Source organism: Heterodontus francisci, chromosome 3, assembly GCF_036365525.1.
Source record: "Heterodontus francisci isolate sHetFra1 chromosome 3, sHetFra1.hap1, whole genome shotgun sequence".
Lineage (NCBI taxonomy): Eukaryota > Metazoa > Chordata > Chondrichthyes > Heterodontiformes > Heterodontidae > Heterodontus > Heterodontus francisci.
Window position 1 is genome coordinate 141,089,244 of NC_090373.1, and position 27,249 is coordinate 141,116,492.

The 27,249-nt window shown below is 43.6% G+C and overlaps 1 protein-coding gene across 2 annotated transcripts in view; it reads left to right on the forward strand.

Annotated features, from left to right (window-relative positions):
• The first annotated feature begins 537 nt into the window (after window positions 1-537).
• Window positions 538-27,249, forward strand: part of rngtt (RNA guanylyltransferase and 5'-phosphatase) — a 441,527-nt gene continuing 414,815 nt past the window's right edge. For both annotated transcript variants that reach the window (XM_068026609.1, XM_068026610.1), the window contains exons 1-3: window positions 538-962; window positions 21,229-21,338; window positions 25,211-25,314. In XM_068026609.1, the coding sequence (XP_067882710.1) occupies window positions 899-962; window positions 21,229-21,338; window positions 25,211-25,314 (278 nt within the window). In that variant the 5' untranslated portion in view covers window positions 538-898. The remainder of the gene's footprint in view (window positions 963-21,228; window positions 21,339-25,210; window positions 25,315-27,249) is intronic.

The window sequence follows — 27,249 nt, forward strand, 5'->3', positions numbered from 1 at the left end:
CAATCTTCGCAGATTGGTGCAGTTGGATGACGTAAGCTGCCGGCTGCGTTGTCAGTAATCACTTTGTACTTAAAACCTAATTCTTTTCTAACTTTTGTCAATTCTGATGAAAGGTCACAGACCTGACCTGCTGAGTAATTCGAGCACTTTCTGTTTTTATTTCAGATTTCCAGCATCAGCACCACCCCCCTCCCCTACCTCAGTCTTTGTTTCAGTTTGAATGGTTAAGGAGTTATACAGTTGCTTGACCTGTTCACCCAGATTCCCTGCAGTGCCATCTTCCACTTCCAGTAGTAACTTGCAGGGCAATATATCATTGACATTAAATGGTCGAGGGTTCGTGGACCTGTCACAGCAATTTTTGGACGTGAGTTAACGTTTCAGACGGGTGAGCACTTTATGTTGTTATTTCAGATTTCCAGCATCCGCAGTCTTTTGCGGAGCCACTTGCAGAAATTTTATTGCTCCAATCCAAATGGGCACGGACGAGCCCTGATGCTCGAGAGCGCGCAGGCGCGGTGTATTGTGCACACGCAGCGCGGGGAGGGGGCGCGCACTTTCTGTCCCTCGGTGCCCGCCGGCGTCAGGCCGGTGACTGTGATCCGTTCAAAGAAAGCTCCTGCAGCCGCAGCCAAGCCTCGGAGCCGCTAAACTCGGGTTCATACCCTTTTCCTCGGCTGTTCAATCTTTAAAAAACAAAACTAAAGTGCCGGGATATTTAGGGGAGCGGCAGGTGGCCCAACCGAGGCCTCCAAGCCTGGGCCTTGCCTCTGATGTGAGGGAGGCAGCGAGGGAAGGGAAGGGGAACCTGCAAACAACTCGGCGGCGACATTTTTTCATGCTGCTGGTGGCGGCCGGTGCTGGAAAGGGAAAGCTTGTGTGGGTGTAAAATATCAGCATGTCAAACAGCGCAATCCCGCCGCGATGGCTGCACTGTCCGAGGAGAGGACAACCGGTGGCAGGTGGGCTTGGGGTTTGTTATCTCTGATCAGTTACATTGCAATGTAATTCACAATGTTCAGATCCACATCTGTGCACTTCGACTTGGGCCCTGGTGATAGCCGAATTGAAATGACTGGTGATAGCCGTGGTATTTAGCATCCAATCGTAGGTAGCAAATTTCAAAGAAGTTTAAGAGAGAAAGTTTTTCACGTGTGGGTGGGATCCTAATAACATTCATTGCGTTCTGTCTTACAAACCAATGGGTCAGCTCGTTCTCGGAAACAAAGTGTTAGTATTGTTTATTTATAAACTTACTTTGTAGCTGCTTAAATGTTGTTGAAACCTTTTTTTTTTAGTTTAAATTAAGCGGAATCTTGTCACAGTAAAATGCAGTATTGGTGGTGTATTTACTCCAGTGTGGTTTGTTCAAAACTTTACTGAGTACCAAACACCCTCGAACGCCTTCTCGTGCTTGTAACTAGTGGGTTCATTTGAACCTGGTGTAGATAGTTGTACAATACATCGACGATTTTTCTTCGCATAAGTACAAAAGTATAAATGTGAATAACTGTAAATATTCACGAAAAATTGAGTAGGAATAATTCACCACGTAGCTGCACGGCAAAAATGTAGACAGTCGAGCAGAACAATGTACTCTGTCGTTGTGAATTCCTTGTCCATATGACCTCTACCTGTAATAAATAAATCTGAATCAGAAAAGTTTGATTTTAGGTGTGGGAACAGGAAATTGAAGGAAGGGAGGGAGCTAATAAACTCTCCTTAAAAACTGTATCTGCTAAACTTCCTCAGATATTTTCAAATGGATCACAGGTGGGGGAGGAATGGACAATGAAATTATTAAAACCACATACAAGTGTTGAATCGGTTGTGAAACTATTGGCTTAAATAGTGTGTGCTGTATTTATAAATACAGTGCTACCACTGGTTGCTCTGACTTCAGCACTGGCTGGAGTCAAAGCTAGCACAAAGGAAGATAGTTGTGGTTTTTGGAGGCCAATTATCTTAGCCCCAGCACATTGCTGCAGGAGTTCCTCAGGGTAGTGTCCTAAACCCAACCATCTTCAGCTGCTTCCTCAATAACCTTCACTCCATCATAAGGTCAGTTGTGGGGATGTTCGCTGATGATTGCACAGTGTTCAGTTCCATTCATAACTCCTCAGTTAATGAAGCAGTCCATGCCTGCGTGCATCAAGAACGGCACAGCATTCAGGCTTGAGTTGAAGTGGCAAGTAATGCACAGACACGACCGGTGAAATGGCCTCCTTCTGTACTCTAACCGTTGTGTGGCACTAATGTTAGAATCATGCAAGTGCCAGGCAATGACCATCTCCAACAAGAGAGAATCTATCCATATCCCCTTGACTATAATGGGATCACCATTACTAAGGGGCGGCGCAGTGGTTAGCACCGCAGCCTCACAGCTCCAGCGACCCGGGTTCAATTCTGGGTACTGCCTGTGTGGAGTTTGCAAGTTCTCCCTGTGTCTGCGTGGGTTTCCTCCGGGTGCTCCTGTTTCCTCCCACATGCCAAAGACTTGCTGGTTGATAGGTTAATTGGCCATTATAAATTGTCCCTAGTATAGGTAGGTGGTAGGGAAATATAGGGACAGGTGGGGATGTGGTAGGAATATGGGATTAGTGTAGGCTTAGTATAAATGGATTAGTATAAATGGGTGGTTGATGGTCGGCACAGACTCTGGGCCGAAGGGCCTGTTTCAGTGCTGTATCTCTAAACTAAACTAAGTCCCCCACCATCAACATTGACCAGCAACTCAGCTGGACCAGCCACGTACTGTGGCTACAAGAGCAGCTCAGAGACTGGGAATTTTGTGCCGAGTAGCCTGCCTCCTGACTCCCTGTTTGCCTGGATGAGTGCAGCTGCAACAACACTCAAGCTTGACACCATCCAGGGTAAAGTTGCCTGCTTGATTGGCACCCCATCCATCACCTTAAACATTCACTCACTCCACTACTGGTGCATTATTACTGCAGTGTATACCATCTGCAAGATGCACTGCAGCAATCTGTCAAGGCTCTTTTGACGGCTGCTTCCAAACCCATGACCTCTACCACCTAGAAGGGCAAGGGCAGCAGGCACAGGTTTCCCTCCAAATGCACAGACAAAGATTGCAGTGGGAAACACTAAACTGAGTTTTCCTTTGTCCACTCTGGTAGTTCCTAGAGTCATAGAATTATACAGCACAGAAATAGGCTCTTCGGCCCATTGTGTCCATGCCGGCCATCAAGCACCTATCTATTCTAATCCCATTTTCTAGCACTTGGCCCATAGCCTTGTATGCTATGGCGTTTCAAGTGCTCATCTAAATACTTCTTAAATGTTGTGAGGGTTCCTGCCTCTACCACCCCTTCAGGCAGTGCGTTCCAGATTCCAACCACCCTCTGGGTGAAATTTTTTTCCTCAAATCCCCTCAAAACCCCCTGCTCCTCACCTTAAACCTGTGCCCCCTGGTTATTGACGCTTCCGCTAAGGGAAAAAGTTACTTCCTATCTATGCCCCTCAACCAGGTCCCCTCTCAGCCTTCTCTGCTCTAAGGAAAACAACCCTAGCCTATCCAGTCTCTCTTCATAGCTGAAATGCTCCAGCCCAGGCAACATTCTGGTGAATCTCCTCTGCACCCTCTCCAGTGCAATCACATCCTTCCTATAGTGTGGTGACCAGAACGGTACACAGTACACCAGCTGTGGCCTAACTAGAGTTTTATACAGCTCCATCATAACCTCACTGCTCTTATATTCTATGCCTCGGCTAATAAAGGCAAGTATCCCATCTGCCTTCCTAACCACCTTATCGACCTGTGCTGCTTCCTTCAGTGATCTATGGGCAAGTACACCAAGGTCCCTCTGTACTTCCTAGGGTCCTACCATGCATTATATATTCCCTTGCCTTGTTAGGCCTCCCAAAATGCATTACCTCACACTTCTCAGGATTAAGTTCCATGTCTAAATCATTAATGCACACTACAAACAGCAAGGGTCCCAGCACCAATCCATGTGGTACACAACTGGTCACAGGCTTCTAATCGCAAAAACAACCCTTGACTATCACCCTCTGCTTCCTGCCACTAAGCCAATTTTGGATCCAATTTGCCAAATTGCCCTGGATCCCATGGGCATTTAACTTCTTGACCAATCTCCCATGTGGGACCTTATCAGAAGCCTTACTGAAATCCATCTAGACTACATCAACTGCTTTACCCTCATCTACGCACCTAGTCATCTCCTCAAAGGTCAATCAAATTTGTTGGACATAATATCCCCCTGACAAAGCTATGCTGACTATCCCTGATTAATCCCTGCCTCTCCAAGTGGAGATTAATCCTTTCCCAACCACTGATGTTAGACTCACTGGCCTGTAATTACCTGGTTTATCCCTACTACCCTTCTTGAATAATGGCACCACATTCGCTGTCCTCCAGTCCTCTGGCACCTCTCCCGTGGCCTGAGAGGATCTGAAAATTTGTGTCAGAGCTCCTGCAATCTCCTCCCTTGCCTCACATAGCAGCCTGGGATGCATCTCATTTGGGCCTGGGGATTTATCCACTTTTAAGCCCGCTAAAACCGCTAATACCTCCTCCCTTTCAATGCTAATTTGTTTGAGTACATCACAGTCCCCCTCCCTGATCTCTACACCTACATGGTCCTTCTCCATAGTGAACACAGATGAAAAGTAATCATTTAAAACCTCACTCGCCTCCTCCGGCTCCACATTCAGATTGCCACTTTGGTCCCAAATGGGCCCTACTCTTTTCCTGGTTATCCTCTTGCCCTTAATATACTTATAAAACGCCTTGGGATTTTCATTTATCTTGCCTGCCAGTGTTTTCTCATGCCCCCTCTTTGCTCTCCTAATTACTTTTTAAAGTACCCCCCTACACTTTATATACTCCTCTATGGCCTCTGCTGTTTTCAGCCCTCTGAATCTGCCATAAGCCTCCTTTTTATTTCCTTATCCAACCCTCTCTATCCCTTGACATCCAGGGTTCCCTGGACTTGTTTGTCCTACCCTTCACCTTTGCGGGAGCATGTTGGCCCTGAACTCTCAATGTTTCCTTTATGAATGAGTCCCACTGGTCTGATGTAGACTTTCCTACAAGTAGCTGCTCCCAGTCCACTTTGGCCAGATCCTGTTTTATCATATTGAAATTGGCCATTCAGGTTCCGATGGCATTAAAGGTTCAAAATGTGAAGCTTTGATGTGCTGGTCAACATTTTTCCCTCAATTAAAACTACCAAAAATAGTGTTGCGACCAGGTGAGAAAGGTGTCTAGAGGTCTCTTTCAGCCTTCACCTGGTCTTATTGTAACAGGGTTTTAATTTTTAAACACACTGTGTTTTGATTCCCCTTTGGCGAATCCTTTTTCACCACTTTCCAATTATAAGGCAAAGAAATTAGCACAAACAGGCTTTCTTGGGTTTAAAGAAGAAAAGTGAAATTTATTAAAACTTAAACTCTAATTCAGTTAATGCCTACAGATACACGCCGCATCAGCATACATATACGATACACACATGCAAATAGAGACAGAAAAGAGCAGAAGAAAAATAGAGAGGTATGAGGCCATCTCTGAAGAGGGTTTTTTGTTGCTGTGCTTCGAGCTCGCTGTAGTCCTTGCTTGTCGGTAGATCTTGCTTTTCGTTGGGGCCCAGTATTCTTCTTAAACCTTGTTCACTGTAGGAGACTTTTCTCTCTTGGGGTTCAAATGTCTTCAGTGGTTTCCGAAGCTGGTGAGAGAGATGAGAATAGACAGGAGAGAGGTCTTTTTCAGTCCAGGAGCAAACCGCTTTCTGCTAGCTTTAAAATTCTGTGGCAAGTTCTTATTCAAAAACTCTCAACAGCCAGTTAGTCATGTGATTAAACTGGTCTGACCACGTCTGTTTGTGTATTCGGCCATCTTAGCAATTAACCTGGAATGCTAGCTTCTCCACCTTCAACGTCTGGTAATCAAAAGTCCATTGTGGATTAAATTGGAGCGGGGAGTGGCCCCTTTGTCCTTTCCAAGTACTGTGTGTTACTATGCAATTGTCTTTCCATTCAAGGGACTTTTTTTTTAAAACAAGTTATTTCTTTACTCCAGTAACAATTTAAAAATCAATGTTCATGTGGCAAAATTAATGTGTCTCATTCTTGGCAGGTGAGGGCCTGCATGACAGGTTGGCGTGTCATTCGTGTTTATGGGATCTTGCTATATGCAAAATAACTGCTGTATTTACTGACAACACGCCCACTGAGTTTAGAAATAATTTTTCTAACTAAAATGCTTTGGGCATTTCTCTGTCAAGTAATATGTTGGTTATAATAAAAGGTTTAAAAAAAATTTCTTTTCAGCAATGTAATTGTCACGTTGTAGGTCTTTCTGGAACTTCCCTAGGCATGGGCAGTAAATGCTGGTCTTGCCAGCAACACCTACATCCCATGAATGAATAAAAAAAAATAATTATTGAAAAAGAATAGACTTTTTATCAACTGTGTGCGGCACAGATTTTAGAGCACCAAGAGTGAACATCTACGCTACCACTTTTATTTAAAGCAATTCGGTACAATGTAAAGTCAACACAGTAAGAGTTATCTTGTGGTGAAATGCAACCTGCTTGTTCACCAAAGCTAGTTGGTGTGCTGGAGATATGGCGAATATCACAGCACTCCAGGTTATTTATGGTGACTGTGTCATCTTGGAGAGCAAAGATGGTGGCTGTATTCATTTTTCCAAAACCAACTGTCTCTTTTTAAATAAAAGCAAAATACTGCGGATGCTGGAAATCTGAAATAAAAACAAGAAATGCTGGATCACTCAGCAGGTCTGGCAGCATCTGTGGAAAGAGAAGCAGAGTTAACGTTTCGGGTCAGTGACCCTTCTTCGGAACTCCAGATGTGGTCTCACCAATACCCTATTTAACTGTAGCAAAACATCCCTACTTTTATATTCCATCCCTTTGCAATAAATGACAACATTCCATTTGCCTTCCTAATAACTTGCTGTATCTGCATACCAACCTTTTGTGATTTATGTACCAGGGCACCCAGATCCCTCTACCACAGAGTTCTGCAGTCTCTCTCCATTTAAATAATATGCTGCTTTACTGTTCTTCCTGTCAAAGTGGATAACTTCACATTTTCCCACATTATACTCCATTTGCCATTTTTTTTACCCACTTGCTTATCGTACCTATATCCCTTTGCAAACTCCTTATGCCCTCTTCACAACTTACTTTCCTACCCATCTTTGTGCCATCAGCATCTTCAATCTTCCTTTCTTTTCTGAAGTCCTCGACCATGGAGGCACTACCTAAATCCATGCCCATTTTTCCTTCAGCTCCCAGGTTGAATCTCTCTGGTCAGGTTCTAACCAAAGCCACAAATGCCATCCTTGGTGACTTGGCACGTTTTCCCTTCTTGATCTCTCTGCAGCTTTTGACATGGGTGACCCCACTATCCTTCAGTACTTTTCATCTATTGTCCAACTCAGCAGGACTTCCCTTGCTTGGTTCCACTGTTAACTGGACTGATTGTAGCCAACAATGGCTTCCTTTCAGTACAGTTTCATCCAGATCTTCCTGTGACTCCTACCTTTTGCTCATCTATCTGCTGCCCCTTGGTGACATCATCTGTTGACATGGGGCAACCTTGATGAATTGCTGCAGTGTATCCTTTAGACATTACATGCTGCAGCAATGGAGGGTGTCGATACTGAGCATGACTGCCACTCTGATGATCTGCGCTGTCCTGGATAATGACTAGCTGCACCTATCTGGGCAAGTGGAGGTGTTTCAGTGCCGTGACCAGTCTTATTTAGATAGTGGAGAGCTTTTGAGAGATTGGGAGTTGATCCATTCATCACAGAATGCGCAGCCTCTAACCTGCTGTAGTAGCCACAGCATTTATGAGGCCGACCCTATTGAGTTTATGGACAGTGGTTACTCTCCAGGGTGTCGGGTGGTAGAGACTTGATAATAGTAATGTCATCGAATGTCAAGGAGAGTTGGTTAACTTTTCTCTTGTTTGAGATGGTCATTACCTGGCACTTATAGCACAGATGTATCTGCCACTGGTCATTTCAAGCCCAGATGTTTTTTTAGGTCCTGCTGTTGGCTGGTATGTGCTGCTTCATTATCAGAGTAGATTAGGTGCATGGAAGTTATAGTTTTGACGACCGATGATAATACCAATGAAAAATAGGTGCCTACATCAATAAGAACAAGGTATGTGTGAATTGGATTGAAGGAGGTTTTACACTACTGCAGTGGCATTGATTCCCTTACCTGGGTCTTCCACAGTTGATGGCATTCCCAAGTGTAGAACACTTAATGTACCAGTCTGGTGTCAACACCTTTTCATGGGTCTGCTGATTTGGAACAATGATCTTGCAGCTGATTGACCTTCACTTTTGCCTTGCATTAATGGTGCTCACCCAGAACTCGGACTACACTGATCCATGATATAGAAAATCTGCTGAGACTCTTGATGTGGCAGTCAAATAACAACACCATCACATTTATAATATCTTTCTCTTGTCAGGAAATGAATGCACTCAAAGCTCAAAAGCAATACTGTACACTTAGTATGCAGCTGAGTTCCCTCCTGCCCCTGTCCCCCTTTCCCAGCTTCATAGAAATTAACATTTGAAACGTAGTAAAAACAGAAAATGCTGGAAACATGCAGCAATCCAGGCAGCATCTGTGGAGTGATTAAACAGAAGGTTAATGTTTTTGACTAATGACCGTTAGTTATTCCAAGTCGGCACTATTTTGCTTTCTCCCTGAAATATGTCTGCTGGAGTTGTGGTAAGTGCACAAGGATAGCCATTTCATCATAACTTGTGTCCCTACAGTTGGTAGTTTTATGCTGGAAGATTTGATATACTTCTCCCTCAATCATTGTTCACTGCTAGAACTTTATGTTTGGTACTTGGGCGGACTGTGCCCTCTTGGAGGTTTGGAAAAAATGGAAAACAGTTCCGGGCTTATGTGTCCAAGGCAGACATGGGCAGTCAGGAGGACTTGTTTGTGAATACTGCAAATACCAATTGCAATTACAAAAGACAGCCTACTTTTTTCAAATATTTTCCACAAGTAAGAACAGAAATATTCTTGTAATCTGAAAGTCTGTATATTACATAAACATTAAATGAAATAGAATCCCTTGCAAAGGATGTTGATTTATTTAAATCTCCTTTACACATTACTGTGCAAGGAGCAAAATTAAATTTGCAGTTCCATTTTGGTAAGTGGAGTTCCAGCTAGAATTATGCAAAACCCAATGCATCATGTATGCTGAAAACAAGATGATCTAAGATGTTTTTTCTGATTCCTCCTTTGTGTGCAAATAATTCGTGATGGTTGTGAAAGGGAGAGAAATAGGAAAGATGTAATATTTTGATTTACATTTCATGGTTAAATGAATAGAGATAGGAATCCAATAATGGCATCAGTGAGCATAGGCAAGATGTTTTAAAAGTCTATAATTAAGGGTGGGGTGACTGTGAGCACCTTGAAAATTTTCAGCTGATCAGAGAGAGCCAGCAGGGATTTGTAAAGAGTAGGTCATGCCTGACAAGCCTGATTAAATTCTTTGCAGAGGTGTCTTCAAGAGTGGACAGGGTACTGACTATGGATATTATTTATATGGACTTTCAGAAGGCATTTGATAAAACCCCTCATAAGGAACTGTTAGCTAAATTTGAAGCTTGTAGAATGGAAGGCAAGATATTGAACTGGTTAGGAAATTGGCTGAGCGGCAAGAGGCAGAGTAGGGATAATGGCGGCACTCTAATTGGCAGGATGTATCATAGGAACATAGAAAATAGGAGCAGGAGTAGGCCATTCGGCCCTTCGAGACTGCTCTGCCATTCATTATGATCATGGCTGATCATCCAACTCAGTAGCTTGTTCCAGCTTTCGCCCCATACCCTTTGACCCCTTTAGACCCAAGAGCTATATCTAACTCCTTTTTGAAAACATACAATGTTTTGGCCTATCATAAGGTTTAGACTGGTAATGCAGAAAAGCAAGGAATGATAGAAGGCAGAACGGCTAGATTGGAAGAGGGCAAATTTCAGTGTGACGAGAGGGGTCGGAGCAGGTCAGAGGCTGGGAATTCTACAGTGAATAACTCGCCTCCTGACTCCCCAAAGCCTTTCCACCGTCAAGGCACAAGTCAGGAGTGTGATTGAATACTCTCCAGTTGCCTGGAAGAATGCAGCTCCAACAGCACTCAAGAAGCTCGACACCATCCAGGACAAAGCAGTTTGCTTGATTGACACCCCATCCACCACTGGCAGCAGTGTGTACCATCTACAAGATGCACTGGAACAACTTGTAAGGCTCCTTTGACAGCAGCTTCCAAACGTGTGACCTCTACCATCATAAGAACAAGGATAGCAGGCACATTGGAACGCCACCACCTGTAAATTCCCCTCGACCTCGCACACCATCCTGACTTCGAATTATCTCGCTGTTCTTTCACAGGGTCAAAATCCTGGAACTCCCTAACAGCACTGTGGGTGTACTTCCCACAGTTCAAGATGGTGGCTCACCACCACCTTCTTTGGCCTCCTTGTCTCGAGAGACAATGGGTAAGCGCCTGGAGGTGGTCAGTGGTTTGTGAAGCAGCGCCTGGAGTGGCTATAAAGGCCAATTCTAGAGTGACAGACTCTTCCACAGGTGCTGCAGATAAAATTAGTTGTCGGGGCTGTTACACAGTTGGCTCTCTCCTTGCGCTTCTGTCTTTTTTCCTGCAAACTGGTAAGTCTCTTTGACTCGCCTCGCTTTAGCCCCGCCTATATGGTTACCCGCCAGCTCTGGCGATCGCTGGTAACTGACTTCCACGACTTGTGATCAATGTCAAAGGACTTCATGTCGCATTTGCAGAAGTCTTTAAAGCGGAGACAAGGACGGCCGGTGGGTATGATACCAGTGACGAGCTCGCTGTACAGTGTGTCCTTGGGGATCCTGCCATCTTCCATGCGGCTCACATGGCCAAGCCATCTCAGGCGCCGCTGGCTTAGTAGTGTGTATATGCTGGGGATGTTGGCCGCCTCGAGGACTTCTGTGTTGGAGATACGGTCCTGCCACCTGATGCCAAGGATTCTCCGGAGGCAGCGAAGATGGAATGAATTGAGACGTCGCTCTTGGCTGACGTACGTTGTCCAGGCCTCGCTGCCGTAGAGCAAGGTACTGAGGACACAGGCTTGATACACTTGGATTTTTGTTTTCCGTGTCAGTGCCCCATTTTCCCACACTCTCTTGGCCAGTCTGGACATAGCAGAGGAAGACTTTCCCATGCGCTTGTTGATTTCTGCATAGAGAGACAGGTTACTGGTGATAGTTGAGCCTAGGTAGGTGAACTCTTGAACCACTTCCAGAGTGTGGTCGCCGATATTGATGGATGGGGCATTTCTGACGTCCTGTCCCATGATGTTCGTTTTCTTGAGGCTGATGGTTAGGCCAAATTCATTGCAGGCAGCGGCAATCCTGTCGATGAGACTCTGCAGACACTCTTCAGTGTGAGATGTTAATGCAGCATCATCAGCAAAGAGGAGCACCCTGATGAGGACTTTCCGTACTTTGGTCTTCGTTCTTAGACGGGCAAGGTTGAACAACCTGCCACCTGATCTTGTGTGGAGGAAAATTCCTTCTTCTGAACTTGAACGCATGTGAGAGCAGCAGGGAGCAGAAGATCCCAAACAGTGTAGGTGCGAGAACACAGCCCTGTTTCACGCCTCACAGGTTAGGAAAGGGGTCTGATGAGGCACCGCTATGCTGAATTGTGCCTTTCATATTGTCATGGAATGAGGTGATGATACTTAGTAGCTTTGGTGGGCATCCAATCTTTTCGAGTAGTCTGAAGAGACCACATCTGCTGACGAGGTCAAAGGCTTTGGTGAGATCAATGAAAGCAACGTAGAGGGGCATCTGTTGTTCACGGCATTTCTCCTGTAGCTGGCGAAGGGAGAACAGCATGTCAATGGTGGATCACTCTGCTCGAAAGCCTCAGGGTAGACACCCTCAGCCAGCTCACCACCACCACCTCCATGGAAATGAGGATGGCCAATAAATGCAGGCCTTGTCAGTGATGCTCTCATCCCATGAATGAATATAAAGAGAAAGCACCACACCTTAGGAGGGACATGTTAGCATTGGAGAGAGTGCAGCGTAGATTTACCAGAATGATGCCTGGACTACGAGTTAAATTACGAGGTGAGGATACAGGACTTTAGGGTTGTATTCCCTTGAATTTAGAAGATTGAGGGGTGATATCATTGAAGTTATCAAGATATTGAGGGAAATAGTGTTAATTGTGTGATTATATGCAGGTGAAGGGAGTTAATTGGGATTTTAGTTGAGCACGTAAACACAGACACTCACTGGGACTGAGAGGGATTTGTGTGTACAGCTACATGTTTGTAATCCTTTTATTCTGCACAATAAATGTGAAACTGAGTAAATATAGGCTCCAGTCTTATCCTTCTATAAAAAGCTTTCTGGACTGTAACATGGTAACAAAGGATGGTTGCCTAAAGCTGAAGGTTGGAAAATAGGATTTTTTTTGGATAGGAAACTAAAGTCTCAAGGGCCATTGTGAAAAATACGGCAGAAAGCAAATGCAAATTGTCAGGGTATGATTACCCTCTGGTGTTTTCAGAATCTGAACCATATGACTAGTGGAAGAGTGAAGTGGATATGTGGACACGGGTTACATCTCGATCAAAAAGGAAACAAGGTATGTCCTTGGCGTTGTCACTTCCTACCAAAAGTAAAATCGGAAGTAAACTGTTTTCTGAACTGGATGCTCGTCATTTGGATACTGATGAAGGGTTGAATCTTCAGTTAGGATTTTTGGATGAAATTTACAAGAAAGCTGACCTATTGAATGTGTATGAGGTATGGTCAGACTTTGGTAGATTTTGGAAAACAGATGGTTATTCGGTGGAGGGATACACTTTAACAGCCTGTATAAAAGATTGAAGAAATTCAATTTGGAGATCCCTGGTTCAGTGCTAGCTTTTAAATTGCTAGATTGTGCTACGGTGTCACATATGGACAAGCTTCTGGTTCTAATTGGGGTTTGGTTCTTGGACAGAGACTCCTTGTTGGACCAAATGTTTGGAATTTCCCCCAGTCCTGGTAGAACAAACGGAACGCTCTCCGGTGCCACAAAGAATGGAGGACTCAATGTTTACAAGATTTAGAAATAATCCAGGTACTTGAAGCAGGCCCAAGTACAATGGAAGAGTTAAAAACAAGAGGAATGAGGATGAAAGCAGGTCTGAATATTACAATGGAAGACAGGGTTGGAATAGCAATCAAGAGCAAATGAATCCCAGGAATGCCCAAGGAACAGTGCTTCAGATGTGACTCAATGTATCATTATGCAGTGAACTGCCCTAAGTGGAGGGGCAGACTCTTCGAAATAACACATGATGCAGAAAATTCTGAGGCAGCAGAGGAAGATACTGATGGATCTTAAGGAATTGTACTAGTCACAAGGAGTTTTAGTCCTGTGATGAATGTGTTGGTTGCGGATTCATTCAACTGTACAGTACTGGATAGTGCTTGTACATCGACGGTATGTGGAATTGATTGGTTACAGTGTTATCGGGATTCACTCAGTAGTGAGGATTGACGCAAGGTTAAGGAGTATGAAAGTTCTACCAGCTTTTGGTTTGGTGATAACACATTGAAGTCACTGAAGAGAGTAGTAATTCCATGTAAAGTAGCGGGTAAGCCACTTTATCAGTACTGATGTAGTCTCCAGTGAGATACCTTTTACTCTTGAGTAAGCCTTCGATGAAACTTGATATGGAGCATGATGAGGCAATTGTTTTGGGAAGCCAGTGAATTTGCAATTTACCCAGTCAGGGTACAAAACCTGATATTTCTAGTCAGAGTATTAGAGAAGCATTGATGGCATCAGGTGTTACGAATCAGAGTTAAAAGGCAAATTATCTTAAAGTTGCACAGGCAATTTGCACACCCTTCTTGTCAGAGATGACAAACCCTACTAAAAGATGCAGGTGTGATTAAAGAGTATACGAGGATAATAGAAGAGATTAGTGAAAAGTGTGAGATTTGTAAAAAGTATCAGAGGACACCATTACGTCCTATTGTCAGCCTTCCATTGGCATGTGACTTTATCGAGGTAGTTGCCATGAATTTGAAGATATGGAACAAAGACAAGAATATGTTCATTAAACATTTTATAGACCTAGCAACTAGATTTAGTCTTTCTACAATAATAAACAGTAAGGACAAAAAGGTGATTATAGACAAAATTATGGAGAAATGGATAGGGACTGGACTTGAGGCACCAGCTAAGACTGACTGATAATGGAGGGGAATTTGCCAGTGACGAGTTCAGGAATATGTGTGAAAACATGAACATTATGATTATGAATACTGCAGCTGAAAGTCCTTTCAGCAGTGGACTTTGTGAAAGGAATCACGCAGTGGTGAATGAAATGTTATATAAAATCTTGGCTGACCAGCCAAACTGCAAGTTGACAACTGCCCTGGCATGGGCGGTTCATGCAAAGAATTCACTTCAGATGGTTAGAGGATATAGTCCCTATCAATTGGTCTATGGGCGGAATCCCAATTTGCCGCCTTTGCTGTGCAACAGTCCTCCTGCTCTAAAAGGTACTACAATTAGTTCCATTTTTTTCTACATATTTGAATGCTTTACATGCAGGGTGGCGGGCTTTCATCAAGGTTGAGGTCTGAGAGAACTTGCAGAGCTCTGAGGTATCGTTTAAGGCCATCTGAGATGGAATTTCATTCAGGAGATTTGGTCTAATATAAAAGAGAGGGCCATAGGGAATGGAAGGGCCCTGGTAAGGTAATTGGTTGGGATGGTAAGACAATAGTTATCAAGCATGGAAATCAAACTGTTAAGGTTCATTCTTCACGATTAATCGGGTTTGGTTACAAAATCTCTGAATCTGAGAAGCTGATAGAGGGAACAGGCACCTTGTACCTCAAATACTCATGTTTTGTGATGAAGGTCCTGAGGCACAGGGAGATCAAGAGTTGGATAGTAATGTAACCGATCATAATGCTCAGGAAAGAGCTCTCACATCCAAAGGCCAGTTGCCTCGAGTAGGTACTCGGGTGACATATATTCCAGAGGGGTCTGATAAATGGAGGGATGCGACAATTGTGGGGAGTGCAGGAAAATCTACAGGCAAGTTTAAATATTGGTTAAATGTTCAAGATGATGGCCAAGAGCTAGGGCCATGGACTGGCTGAATGGGGTGAAAGAGTGGAGGATAAGAAAGTACAGTGCAAGTTTTGATAGTGGGTCAGGAAGTGACTCTTGTGTAAGGAAGCGATCATGTACTGGAGAAAGAGCCTCTGATGAAGTGTGAGGGAGATCTTCTAGCAGTAGTTCCGAAAGACATCAACGTGCTAATAGAGGCTGTAGTATAAACAGAGTACACAATGAAACGAAGGCGAGAGAGCAGTCTCGGAATAGAACTGGAAGCAGAAGTCCTCATGATCGTGAAGCTTTAGTGGCTGCCAATAAACTTGAGGATAAACTAATAAGAGAAGCAAAACATAAGGAATTAGAGAGTTGGAGAAAGTTTGGAGTCTATTCTGAGCTATCAGATAGGGGACAGCTGGTCTTGTCACATAGATGGATTTGTACTGAAAAAGTCCTTCCCGATGGAACTTATAAGGCTAAAGTGAGGTTAGTTGCGAGGGGTTTTGAAGAGCGATTGGGGGATATCGATGTTAGAGTGGACTTTCCCACAGCTGGAAAAGTAATCCTAAAAATCTTTTTAGCTCTTTTGGCAACATATTCGTGGGGATGTAGATCCATTGACATAAAAGCTGCATTTCTGCAGGCTGATACTTTTCAGAGAGAAATATTTCTGAAACCACCTAAAGAGGCAGCAGATGCAGAAGGAAAATTATGAAAACTGAAGAAATGCCTCTGTGGCCTTAATGATACTTCCAGGATGTGGTATTTCTCGGTGAGATCTGTTTTGTTGAAAATTGGTTGTGTTCAACTAAAAGCAGATCCTGTCATATTTTATTGGTATCATAAAGGGAAACTTTCAGGCATGTTGATGATTTCTTATGGGGTGGTACTGCGGATTTTGAGAAATACGTTATTAAGATTGGGAGTTGGGCTTGTGGGGCCTTTAAATATATTGGTTTAGATCTTAAGCAGAATAAGTTTTAATCACCACCTTCTCAAGGGCAATTAGGGATGGGCAATAAATGCTGGCCTGGCCAGCGACGCCCACATCCCATGAATGAATTAAAAAAAAAAGTCTGGAATATGTTTGAATCAACAATCATATTTAGAGTGTGTTACTCCCATCCCGGTTAATCGTGTTTGGTCATCGCAGAAAGATGATGATTTATCTAAAGCAGAGATTGAGCAATTGCAAAGCCTGGTTGGGCTCTCAGGCTAGGCCTGATAGTTTTGATGTGCTGGAGTTAAGCATGATGATACAACATCCAAAAGTTGAGAATTGTTTTAAGGGCAAATAAAATGTAAAAAAAAAATTAAATCTGGAGAAATGTGTATGACGAACATATGAATTAGGAGCAGGAGTAGGCCACTCGGCCCTTTGAGCCTGAGTGATGCTTCATATGCTAATCTTGCTGATGGGTATTTGAATGCAGCTGACTTTTTAATATTTCTGATGTGAAAAAGGGAAATGTTGTACTTCAGCTTGGGAGGCTAAGAAAATAAAACTGGTTGTTAAAAGCACGTTAGCTGCAGAAACACTGGGTCTTGTGGAGGCAGTGGGCATGGGGTTCTATTTGTCAAATATGTTGGGTAAAATTCTGAACAAGGGACATCTTGAAGATAGGATACCCATTGAATGTTATGTGGATAATCGTTCTTTGTGGGGCAATGTACACTCTACAAAAAGTGAGTGAGAAAAGACTACGTATTGACGTCACTGGATTGAAACACATGCTGGAGAGAAAGGAAATCTCCAAACTTAAATGGATAGATGCAAGTCATCAGCTATCCAATTGTTTCACAAAGAGAAATGCAAGTGCAAAGAAATTGTTGGAGGTGCTGGATGAGGGGCGTCTCACAATGTTTAAAAAAAAACATTGTGCCCAATATGGAATTTAATTTTGATTCATTTTCAAGTATTCTTTGAGCATGTTAATCTAAGTTGTATTGTAAAAGAAAGCAAATCTGTTAATTGTATGCAGGTGAAGGGAGTTAATTGGGGTTTTAGTTGAGCACTTAAAAGCAGACATTCACTGGGACTGAGAGGGATTTGTGTGTAGAGCTACATGTCTGTAATCCTTTTATTCTGCACAATAAGTGTGAAACTTAGTAAATATAGGCTCCAGTCTTATCTTTCTATAACAAACTTTCTGCAGTTTTACAAATAGATAGGAAAACTATTTCCAATGTTTTGAGAGCCTGGCGCTAGAGGGCTAAAAATTAGAGCCAGACCTTTCAGGAGTAAAATTAGGGAACACTTCTACATGCAAAGGGTGGTAGAAGTTTGGAATTCACTTTTGCAAATGGCAATTGATGCTAGATCAATTAGTTTTAAATCTGAGATTGATATACCTTTGCTTAACTAAAATCTCCAGGGATATGGGGCAAAGGCAGGTATCTGCATTAGGGTGCATACCAGCCATGATCTCATTGAATGGTGGAGCAGACTTGAGGTGCTAAATGGTCTACTCCAGTTCCTGTGTTCCTTTCATTGAATTATGAAGGATATTTGAGTGAAATCCCCTTGTGCATTAGCAACGCTATGCCTGACACAGTTGCCTCCTTTGTATGAATCCATAGGGACCTCGCTCAACAGCATACAACTGGGATGAGTGGAAACGCAGTCACTTTTATAAGTTTCTCATGCAATGGACTCCTTGATTATTCCACATTGCTTTCCATGCATCCATATTTGTGAGGATTGCTTTGCTGTTAAGATCTCATGTCAAATCCAATTTAAAGCAACCATGATACTGATCTCTAGATGTAAAAGGGATCATCAACAAAGCTTTTGTAAGGTTAGATTTGCATGCATTGAGTTTGGGGAAACAATTTGTCTGAAGTAGAGGAATTCTGCTGCTAAAATAGTCGAAAGGAAGAAACCATAACTACGGAAACAGCCTGGACTGTTACACAGATGACAAAAATGTCCTATATTGGTTTTTAATCTCATGCATATTTCCCTGTAAGGAACAGGTCTGCTTTAGTTATAATTAGGAACAAACATTATTTTTATTTTTATTTATTTAAAGATACAGCACTGAAACAGGCCCTTCGGCCCACCGAGTCTGTGCCGATCATCAACCACCCATTTATACTAATCCTACACTAATCCCATATTCCTATCACATCCCCACCTGTCCCTATACTCCTGCCACCTACCTATACTAGGGGCAGTTTATAATGGCCAATTTACCTATCAACCTGCAAGTCTTTTGGTGGTGGGAGGAAACCGGAGTACCCGGCAAAAACCCACGCAGACACAGGGAGAACTTGCAAACTCCACACAGGCAGTACCCAGAACTGAACCCGGGTCGCTGGAGCTGTGAGGCTGCGGTGCTAACCACTGCGCCACTGTGCCGCCCGTGTTTTTGAAAATATTTGAAAAATATTTTTGAATAAATACTTAAAGGACTATGTGTTTACAAATTGTATTCATTTATTAGTAAACCATTTTTCTTGCTGTGTAAATTTCTGTTCCCCCAAGGTTCATGCATTCAGCATGCACCTACCCCTAACTAAGAGCAAGGGTGGACATATTGCTCAAAGTTTTCTGGCAGTGTCATTCTACACAGTCCAACAGTTCCTTTTTATAATTTGTTTTAATTTTTGAAAGATAGGTGGTTCTTTATGGGCACTGCTTTCCTGTGGTGTTGCACGCTTCCCTGCGGAGAAATGCCTGTCTTCTGCTTGACACCCCTCCCTCCTTTTGGTAGCCCAATGGAGGGCGAGTACTTTAGTCTAAATAGTAATGGTCATAAGCTCAACCCACATCACTCATACAATTATAAAATAGTACAGTACAGCAGATGGCTATTTGGCTTATTATACCTGCTCTTTTAAAGAGCTATCCAATTAGTTCCACTCCTGCTGTTACTCTGTAGCCCTCCTTGATGCAGTTTGCTGAACCACCAAGCTGTCATCTTCCAGTATAAAATATCCCCCTCTTGTTTCTGGCTGAATCAGATTGTTTGCGACCTCTGTGTCGTATTTGACACCTCTATTGCAAAGACGCCTACTCCCACTTCCCATAACATCACCTGGCTCCATCCTTGTCTCAACCCATCTATTGCTGAAACCCTCATTAGAGCTTTTGTCATCATGAGACTTGACTATTGTAATATAAAAACAGAAAATGCGAGAAACACTCAGATGAGAGGTTCTGATGAAAGGCCACAGACCTGAAACGTTATCCCATTCTCTCTCCACAGATGGTACCAGACCTGCTGAGTGTTTACAGCATTTCCTTTTTAAAAATTTATTATTGACTATTGTAATGATCGCCGGCTGGTTTCTCATCCTCCACTCTCCACAAACTTACGCATGTCCAAAGCTCTGCTGCCCGTATCCAAATATGCATCAAGTCCCACTCACCCATCACGCGCATGATTGCTGACCGACATTGGCTTTTAGTCTCCAAATGCTTCCAATTTTAAATTATTCTTTTACTTGTTTTGCAATCCCTTCTTGACTTTACACTTCCCCTATCTCTAACCTGCAGCCCTGCGTCCCTCCAACTCTAGCTTCTTGCCCATTCCCCCACACCCATTGGCAGCCGCAACTTCAACTGTCTAGGCCCTAAGCCTTGCACTTTTTCATCCCTCTCTTGTTCTTTCAGACCCTTCTTAAAACTTACTTCTTTGTTACCTCCCCTATTATCTCCTTTGGCCCGGTGTGAATTTCTGTCCAATTATGCTTCTGGTGAAGTGCTTTGGGATGGTTTCCTATATTAAAGGCACAGTATAAATGCAAGTTGTTTATGATGTACTATTTGATCTCCCTTATGTTAGACATGGCAAATCAGAGAATTTGGTCACTCTTGACTGTCACTGATGTCTTTGGGTTAGGGATTCTCATCTGTTTGTGCCTCTGCCTCTTTCTCTGCCCCCTGTAACTCTCTTTGCTTCTCCCTCCTCTTTTATCTTTCCTTTTGGATGGGAGGTAGCAGCTGATGTGGTGGTGAAAGGAGCTGTATTTGGGGTGGGAGGTGTCGATTCTCAGCAGTTCAATCACCTCACACCCATAACCTAACCAATCCCCCCACTCCCACGTGCACCCATCAAGAGTGGCTGCTGAGAGGCTAAATGTACCTCCCAGCCTTCTTCCTTCCATCCCTCTGATGCCTATCCTCCGCCTCTATCTGATTCCCTCAGAGGCCATGTCTACTTTTGGAATTTATCTTTTTTAAAAAAAAAAGGAAATCAAATGCCCCTCCCCATATCTCTCTCATCATCCCTCCCCACTCTGTCTTCCCGCCCTCACACTCTCTTCCGCACTCGTGTCTCCCCACACAAGCTTCTTGTGAAACTATCATAGAATGTAAATGGGTTAAATGTGACTCGTATATTGCAGAATTATTTGTGGTTGAATGGGGGACTTATTGCATCCAAGGACTTTCACCATAATGGCACACGATAGTGACAATTGCCTTACTCAATCTTTAGTGTTTGAGGAGTGCACATTTAATAACCTGGTATAAATTGTAGCTGAAAACAAACACCAATACTGAAACAAAGCAGGAGAGACTTGCATTTATATAGTGCCTTTAATATCGATGGAGGATTGACCACAAGCTTTGTCAAAGAGTGGGAGGTGGAGGAACTTAGAGAATTCCAGAGCATGGGGCCTAGGTGGCTGAAAGCACAGCCACAAATACTGGTGTAAAGGAGGACGGGGATTGTAGTTAGATGAATAGAGAATTTTGGTGGGGGTGGGGGGTGGTTACGGTTGGGGGTTGTCAGGCTACAGGACATTATGGAAGTTGAGAGGGATTTAATCCTGAAGGATTGTAATTTGAGATGTGTTGGTGGTTGACCAGGTACCAATGAAGGTCATTGAGGGTAGGGTATCGGCAACAGTGTTTTGGATGTACTATACGGACATGGGAGGGTGAGGAATAGCTAACAAATTTCTCTTGTCCTCCCTTCTCTTTTCCACCTTTTGATCAAGTGTGATATTAACAAGAAGTGCTGAAACAGGAGTGTGGACTCCATAAAATCTATTTGTGTCATTTATTAACTTAGTTTGGTTTTCTCTCATATTTTACAGGAAAGTTTTTGCCCCTGAAGACCATGTTAGGAGCAAGGTATGATGATCAAGTCCCTGAAGAGAATCGATTCCATCCTAGTATGCTTTCAAATTATCTAAAGAGTTTGAAGGTAAGTAACCAAATGTATGTCATAGAGCCATACAGCACTTAAACAGGCCTTTTGGCCCACCGGGTCTGTGCCGACCAACAACCACCCATTTTATACTAATCCTACATTCATCCCATATTCCCTACCACATCCCCACCATTCTCCTACCTACACTAGGGACAATTTACAATGGCCAATTTACCTATCAACCTGCAAGTCTTTGGCTGTGGGAGGAAACCGGAGCACCCGGCGGAAACCCACGCGGTCACAGGGAGAACTTGCAAACTCCACACAGGCAGTACCCAGAACCGAACATGGGTCGCTAGAGTTGTGAGGCTGCGGTGCTATCCACTGCGCCACTGTGCCGCCCAGTGGCACAGTGTCTTGAATGTGTTGCTGTAGAATGCTGCAGGTTAAACTGATGAGGTAGGGTCACATTTTAATTCAAATACCAAATGAACACTCTGGTTTTTATTGAACAGAAAACTTACTGAATTGTAACTTTAATGTAGAGAGACTGCTGGTCAAATATCCATCAAGTGAGACTTGTTAAGATGCTGATAGTCTTGAGAGAACTGATGAGTGATGGCAGGTCCTGTGGATTGGGAACAAATTAACTTGATAGCCATTTTTAAAAGGATAGCGATAGAACTCTTGGTCTTTTTACAGATACTGTGTAGAATACTGGAATTTATTAGATCTAAGCTCAAGGATTTCCTGCATGGGAACCTAATCGAAAAAAAGTTAAATTTAGATCATGGCATCCCAAACAGCAATTAGCTAAATGACCAGATTAGCTGATTTAGTGGTGTTGCTTGAGGGCTAAATGTTTTTTTTATTCTTTCATGGGATGTGTGTGTTGCTGGCAAGGCCAGCATTTATTGTCCATCCCCAGTTGCCCTTGAGAGGGTAGTGGTGAGCTGCCTTGAAGTGCTGCAGTCCGTGTGGTTGTAGTTACACCAACAGTACTATTAGAAAGGGAGTTCCAGGATTTTGACCCAGCGACAGTGAAGGAACGGCGATATAGTTCGAAGTCAGGATGAGGTGTGGCTTGGGGGGGGGGAACTTGTTCCCATGGATCTGATGCCCTTGTCCCTCTAGGTGGTAGAGGTCACGGGATTGGAAGGTGCTGTCGAAGGAGCCTTGGTGAGTTGCTGCAGTGCATCTTCTGGATAGTATACACTGCTGCCACTGTGTGCCGGTGGTGGAGGGAGTGAATGTTGAAGGTGGTGGATGGGGTGCCGATCAAGCGGGCTGCTTTGTCCTGGATGGTCTTGAGCTTCTTGAGTGTTGGAGCTGTATTCATCCAGGCAAGTGGAAAGTATTCCATCACACTGCTGACTTGTGCCTTGTAGATGGTGGACAGGCATTGGGGAGTCAGGAGGTGAGTTGCTCGCTGCAGAATTCCCAGCCTCTGACCTGCTCTTGTAGCCACAGTATTAATGTGGCTGGCCCAGTTAAGTTTCTGGTCAATGGTAACCCCCAGGATGTTGTTGATGGGGGAAATTCAGTGATGGTAATGCTGTTGAATGTCAATGGGAGATGGTCATTGCCTGGCACTGGTGTGGCACGCATGTTATTTGCCACTTATCAGCTCAAGCCTGAATGTAGTCCAGGTTTTGCTACATGCAGGCATGGGATATCTTCAGTATCTGAGAATTTGTGAATGGTACTGAACATTGTGCAATTATCAGCGAACTTCCCCACTTCTGACCTTGTGCTGGAGGAAAGGTCCTTGATGAAGCAGCAGAGATGGTTGGGCCCAGGACAATTCCCTGAGGTACTCCTGCAGCAGTGTCCAGGGGCTGAGATGATTGGGCTCCAACAACCATGACCATCTTCCTTTGTGCTAGGTTTGACTCCAACCAGTGAAGACTTTAATTTTGCTAAAAGCTCCTTGATGCCACACCCGGTCAAATGATGCCTCATCACTGGAATTCAGCTGTTTTGTTCATGTTTGGACCAAAGCTGTAATGAGGCCAGGAGCCGAGTGCCCTTGGCAGAACCCAAGCTAAACATTGGTGAGCTGTTTATTGCTGAGTAAGTGCTGCTTGATAGCACTGTCAATGACATCTTCCGTCACTTTGTTGATTTGATAGGGCAGTATTTGGCTGGATTGAATTTGTCCTGCTTTTTGTGGACAGGACATACCTGGGCAATTTTCCACATTGTCGGCTAGATGCCACTGTTGTTCCTGTACTGGAACAGTTTTGCTATGGGCACGGCTAGTTCTGGAGCACAAGTCTTCAGTACTACAGGCAGGATGATGTCAGGGCCCATAGCCTTTGCTGTATACAGTGCCTTCATCGGTTTCTTGTTATCACGTGTCGTGAACCAAATTCACCAAAGACTAATATCAGTGTTGCTGGGGATCTCGGGAGGAGGCCCAAGGTAGATCATTCACTCGGCACTTCTGGCTGAAGGTGTTGAAAATACTTCAGCCTTTTGCACTGGAATGCTGGACTCCCTCATTATTGAGGATGGGGATTTTTGTGGCGCCTCTTCCTCCGGTTAATTGTTTAAATGTCCGCCACCATTCACGACTGGATGTGGCAGGACTGTAGAGCTTTGATTGATCCATTGGTTATGGGGTCGCTTAGTTCTGTCTATCACATGCTGCTTCCGCTGTTTCGCATGGATGTGGTTCTGTGTTGTAGCTTCACCAGTTTGGCACCTCATTTTAGGTATGCCTGGTGCTGTTCCTGGCATGCTTTCGTGCACTCCTTATTGAACCAGGGTTGATCCCCTGGCTTGATGGTAATGGTAGAGTGGGGAATATGCCAGGTCATGAGGTGACAGATTGTGGTGGAATACAATTCTGCTGTGGCCCACTGCACCTCATGCATGCCCTATTTTGAGCTGCTCGATCAGTTCTGAATCTATTCCATTTAACACAGTGATAGTGCCACACAACACGATGGAGCGTATCCTCAGTGTGAAGATGTGACTTCGTTTCCACAAGGACTGTACGGTGGTCATTCCTGCTGGTACTGTCATGGGCAGATGCATCTGCGACAGGTAGATTTGTGAGGAAGAGGTCAAGTAGGTTTTTCCCTCTTGTTCTCTCACCACCTGCCGCAGACCCAGTCTGGCAGATATGTCTTTCAGGACTCTGCCAGCTTGGCCAGCAATGGTACTACCAAGCCACTCTTGGTTATGGTTGTTGAAGTCCCCCACCCAGAGTACATTCTGTGCCCTTGCTACCCTCAGTGCTTTTCCAAGTGATGTTCAACATGGAGAAGTACTGGCTCATCAGCTGAGGGAGGGCAGTAATCAGCAGGAGGTTTCCTTGCCGATGTTCGACCTGATGCCAAGAGACTTCATGGGGTCCGGAGTCAATGTTGAGCACTCCCAGGGTGACTCCCTCTTGTCTGTATACCACTGTGCGGCCTGGTTTCATTCTTTTTCTACTTTTCTGTAGCGGTGCAATAGAACTGAGTAGCTTGCTAGGCTATTTCAGAGAGCAGTTAAGAGTCAGTCACATGGCTGTGGGCCTGGAGTCTCACAGATCAGGTAAGGATTGGCAGATTTCCTTACCTAAAGGAGAGATGGGTTTTTATGACAATCCAGTAGTTTTATGGTCACTAGTACTGAGGCTAGCTTTTTATTCTAGATGTATTAATTCATTGAATTTAAATTCCACCTGTGGTGGGATTTGAACCCGTGTCTCCAGAGTGTTGGGTCTAGGTCTCTTGATTACTAGTCCAGTATCGTTCACGCTACGCTACTGTCCCCATAGTGTGCCATTTTCTCCAAAATCCTGTCACTTTGACAGTGGGCAGTAACTCTGCATTGTGCTTATAAAATGTTGAACGATGTTTATGGTTAGTTGTATAACACCTGAATAATTTGAGTGAAACATTTTTTTTACATTTGTTATGTGTTTCTTTTAGGTGAACATGGGACTCTTAGTTGATTTAACAAACACAAGCAGATTTTATGACAGGGCTGAAATAGAGAAAGAAGGAATTAAATATGTCAAACTACAGTGCAAAGGGTAAGTAGTACTTTATCTGCTTTAGTTTTATTGGAGAAATAAAATCCTGGTATGTTGATTTTTTAGCCTTTGTAAAGAAATGAATGAGAAGAGCAAGAAGGTTACAAGATAAATCTGCAAGGCCTCTGGATACTTAACTAAATTTCTCGAAGTCAAAGAATTTAAAATAGTTATTTAATTTGAAACATCATGCAAAAGATTACCGAATAGCTATTTTCGAAACTATGACCAAGATGCCATGTAAATTGAGCTTTCTGTTTGATTTTGGTATTGCTAGCAGCATGCCTCTTATACCGATGTCTGTCTATTGCTGTTTTAACAAATTCTCAACTTTATCAAATTGAAGTATTCACATCAAAGAGTAAGTTTCCACAGAAGACCTCCAATAGCCATAGCCATCTTCCTTTGCGCTAGGTTTTCCTTGATTGTACCTGCCAATAATTTTTCATGTCCTGTCTTTGCTTTTCTAATTTCCTTTTTTATCTCCCCCCTGCACTTTCTATACTCCTCTAGGCTTTCTCAAGGTTTTATGATCGTCATAAGCTTTCTTTTTCTGCTTTAACTTATCCCGTAAGCTTGTGTGTACATGTGTGTACACTGTGCCTGTAGAATCTTGCTTTTGAATGCCTCCCACTGGTTTGCCACTGATTTTCCTTCAAGTAGCTGTATCCAGTCCACTTTTGCCAGATCACCTCTCAGCTTCTTAATATTTGCCTTCCCCCAATTTAGAACTCTTACTCCTATTTATCTTTGTCCTTTTCCATTATTATGCTAAAAGTTAGTGTATTATGGTCACTATCTCCAAAATGGTCACCTACTCTTACTACTTCCACTTGCCCAACTTCATTACTGAAGACTCATCGCTGCAGCACTTACTCCTGCTGCTGGGTGGTGCTACATGAGTGAAGATAGATATGCAGTATTGTGTGCAGTGTTGCAATTTTGATTTCTGTTACATTGTTTCTAGAATCTGTATTAAATGTCAAAAATTAAAATCTTAATGTGCCATTGTGGCATTTTGAGGAATAGAAAGTGGGGAAAACAAGTCAGATAATTTGGAAGTAATCAAATATTGAGTGAACTGAGAATAAAAGTGAATTTGAAAAAACCTATGAAAAGAAAATAGTTGAACAGTATCCAGATAGTTACAAGAAAATAATTATTTCTAATTTTCTGGCTCAGTGATTTAGAAGTCTGTATCAATGGTAGCTTATGCACAGTGGTCCTGCTCCATTAACTAAAAAGAATTCTCTATTTGCGTTAGGAAATATTTTTACAAGCTAAAGGTTGCTCTGCATTAAGTTAAGCTTAAGATTAAAAATGGCAGGAGATCTCAGACCCGTGTTATGCTCCTCTTGATCAATGTGGGAGCTCAGGGACACGGCTGATGTCCCTGACTCCTTCACGTGCTGGAAGTGTATCCAGCTGCAGCTCTTGTTAGACCGCATGACGGCTCTGGAGCTGCGGATGGACTCACTTTGGAGCATCCGCGATGCTGAGGAGGTCGTGGATAGCACGTTTAGTGAATTGGTCACACCGCAGATTAGGATTGCTGAGGGAGAAAGGAAATGGGTGATCAAAAGGCAGAGAAAGAGCAGGAAGGCAGCGCAGGAGTCCCCTGCGGTCATCTCCCTCCAAAACAAGTATACCATTTTGGATACTGTTGAGTGAGATGGCTCACCAAGGGAAGGCAGCAGTAGCCAGGTTCATGGCACCGTGGCTGGCTCTGCTGTTCAGAAGGGTGGGAAAAAGAGTGGAAGGGCTATAGTTATCGGGGATTCGATTGTAAGGGGAGTAGATAGGCGGTTCTGTGGTCGAAAACGAGACTCCCGAATGGTATGTTGCCTCCCAGGTGCACAGGTCAGGGATGTCTCAGATCGGCTGCAGAACATTCTGAAGGGGGAGGGTGAACAGCCAGTTGTCGTTGTGCAGATA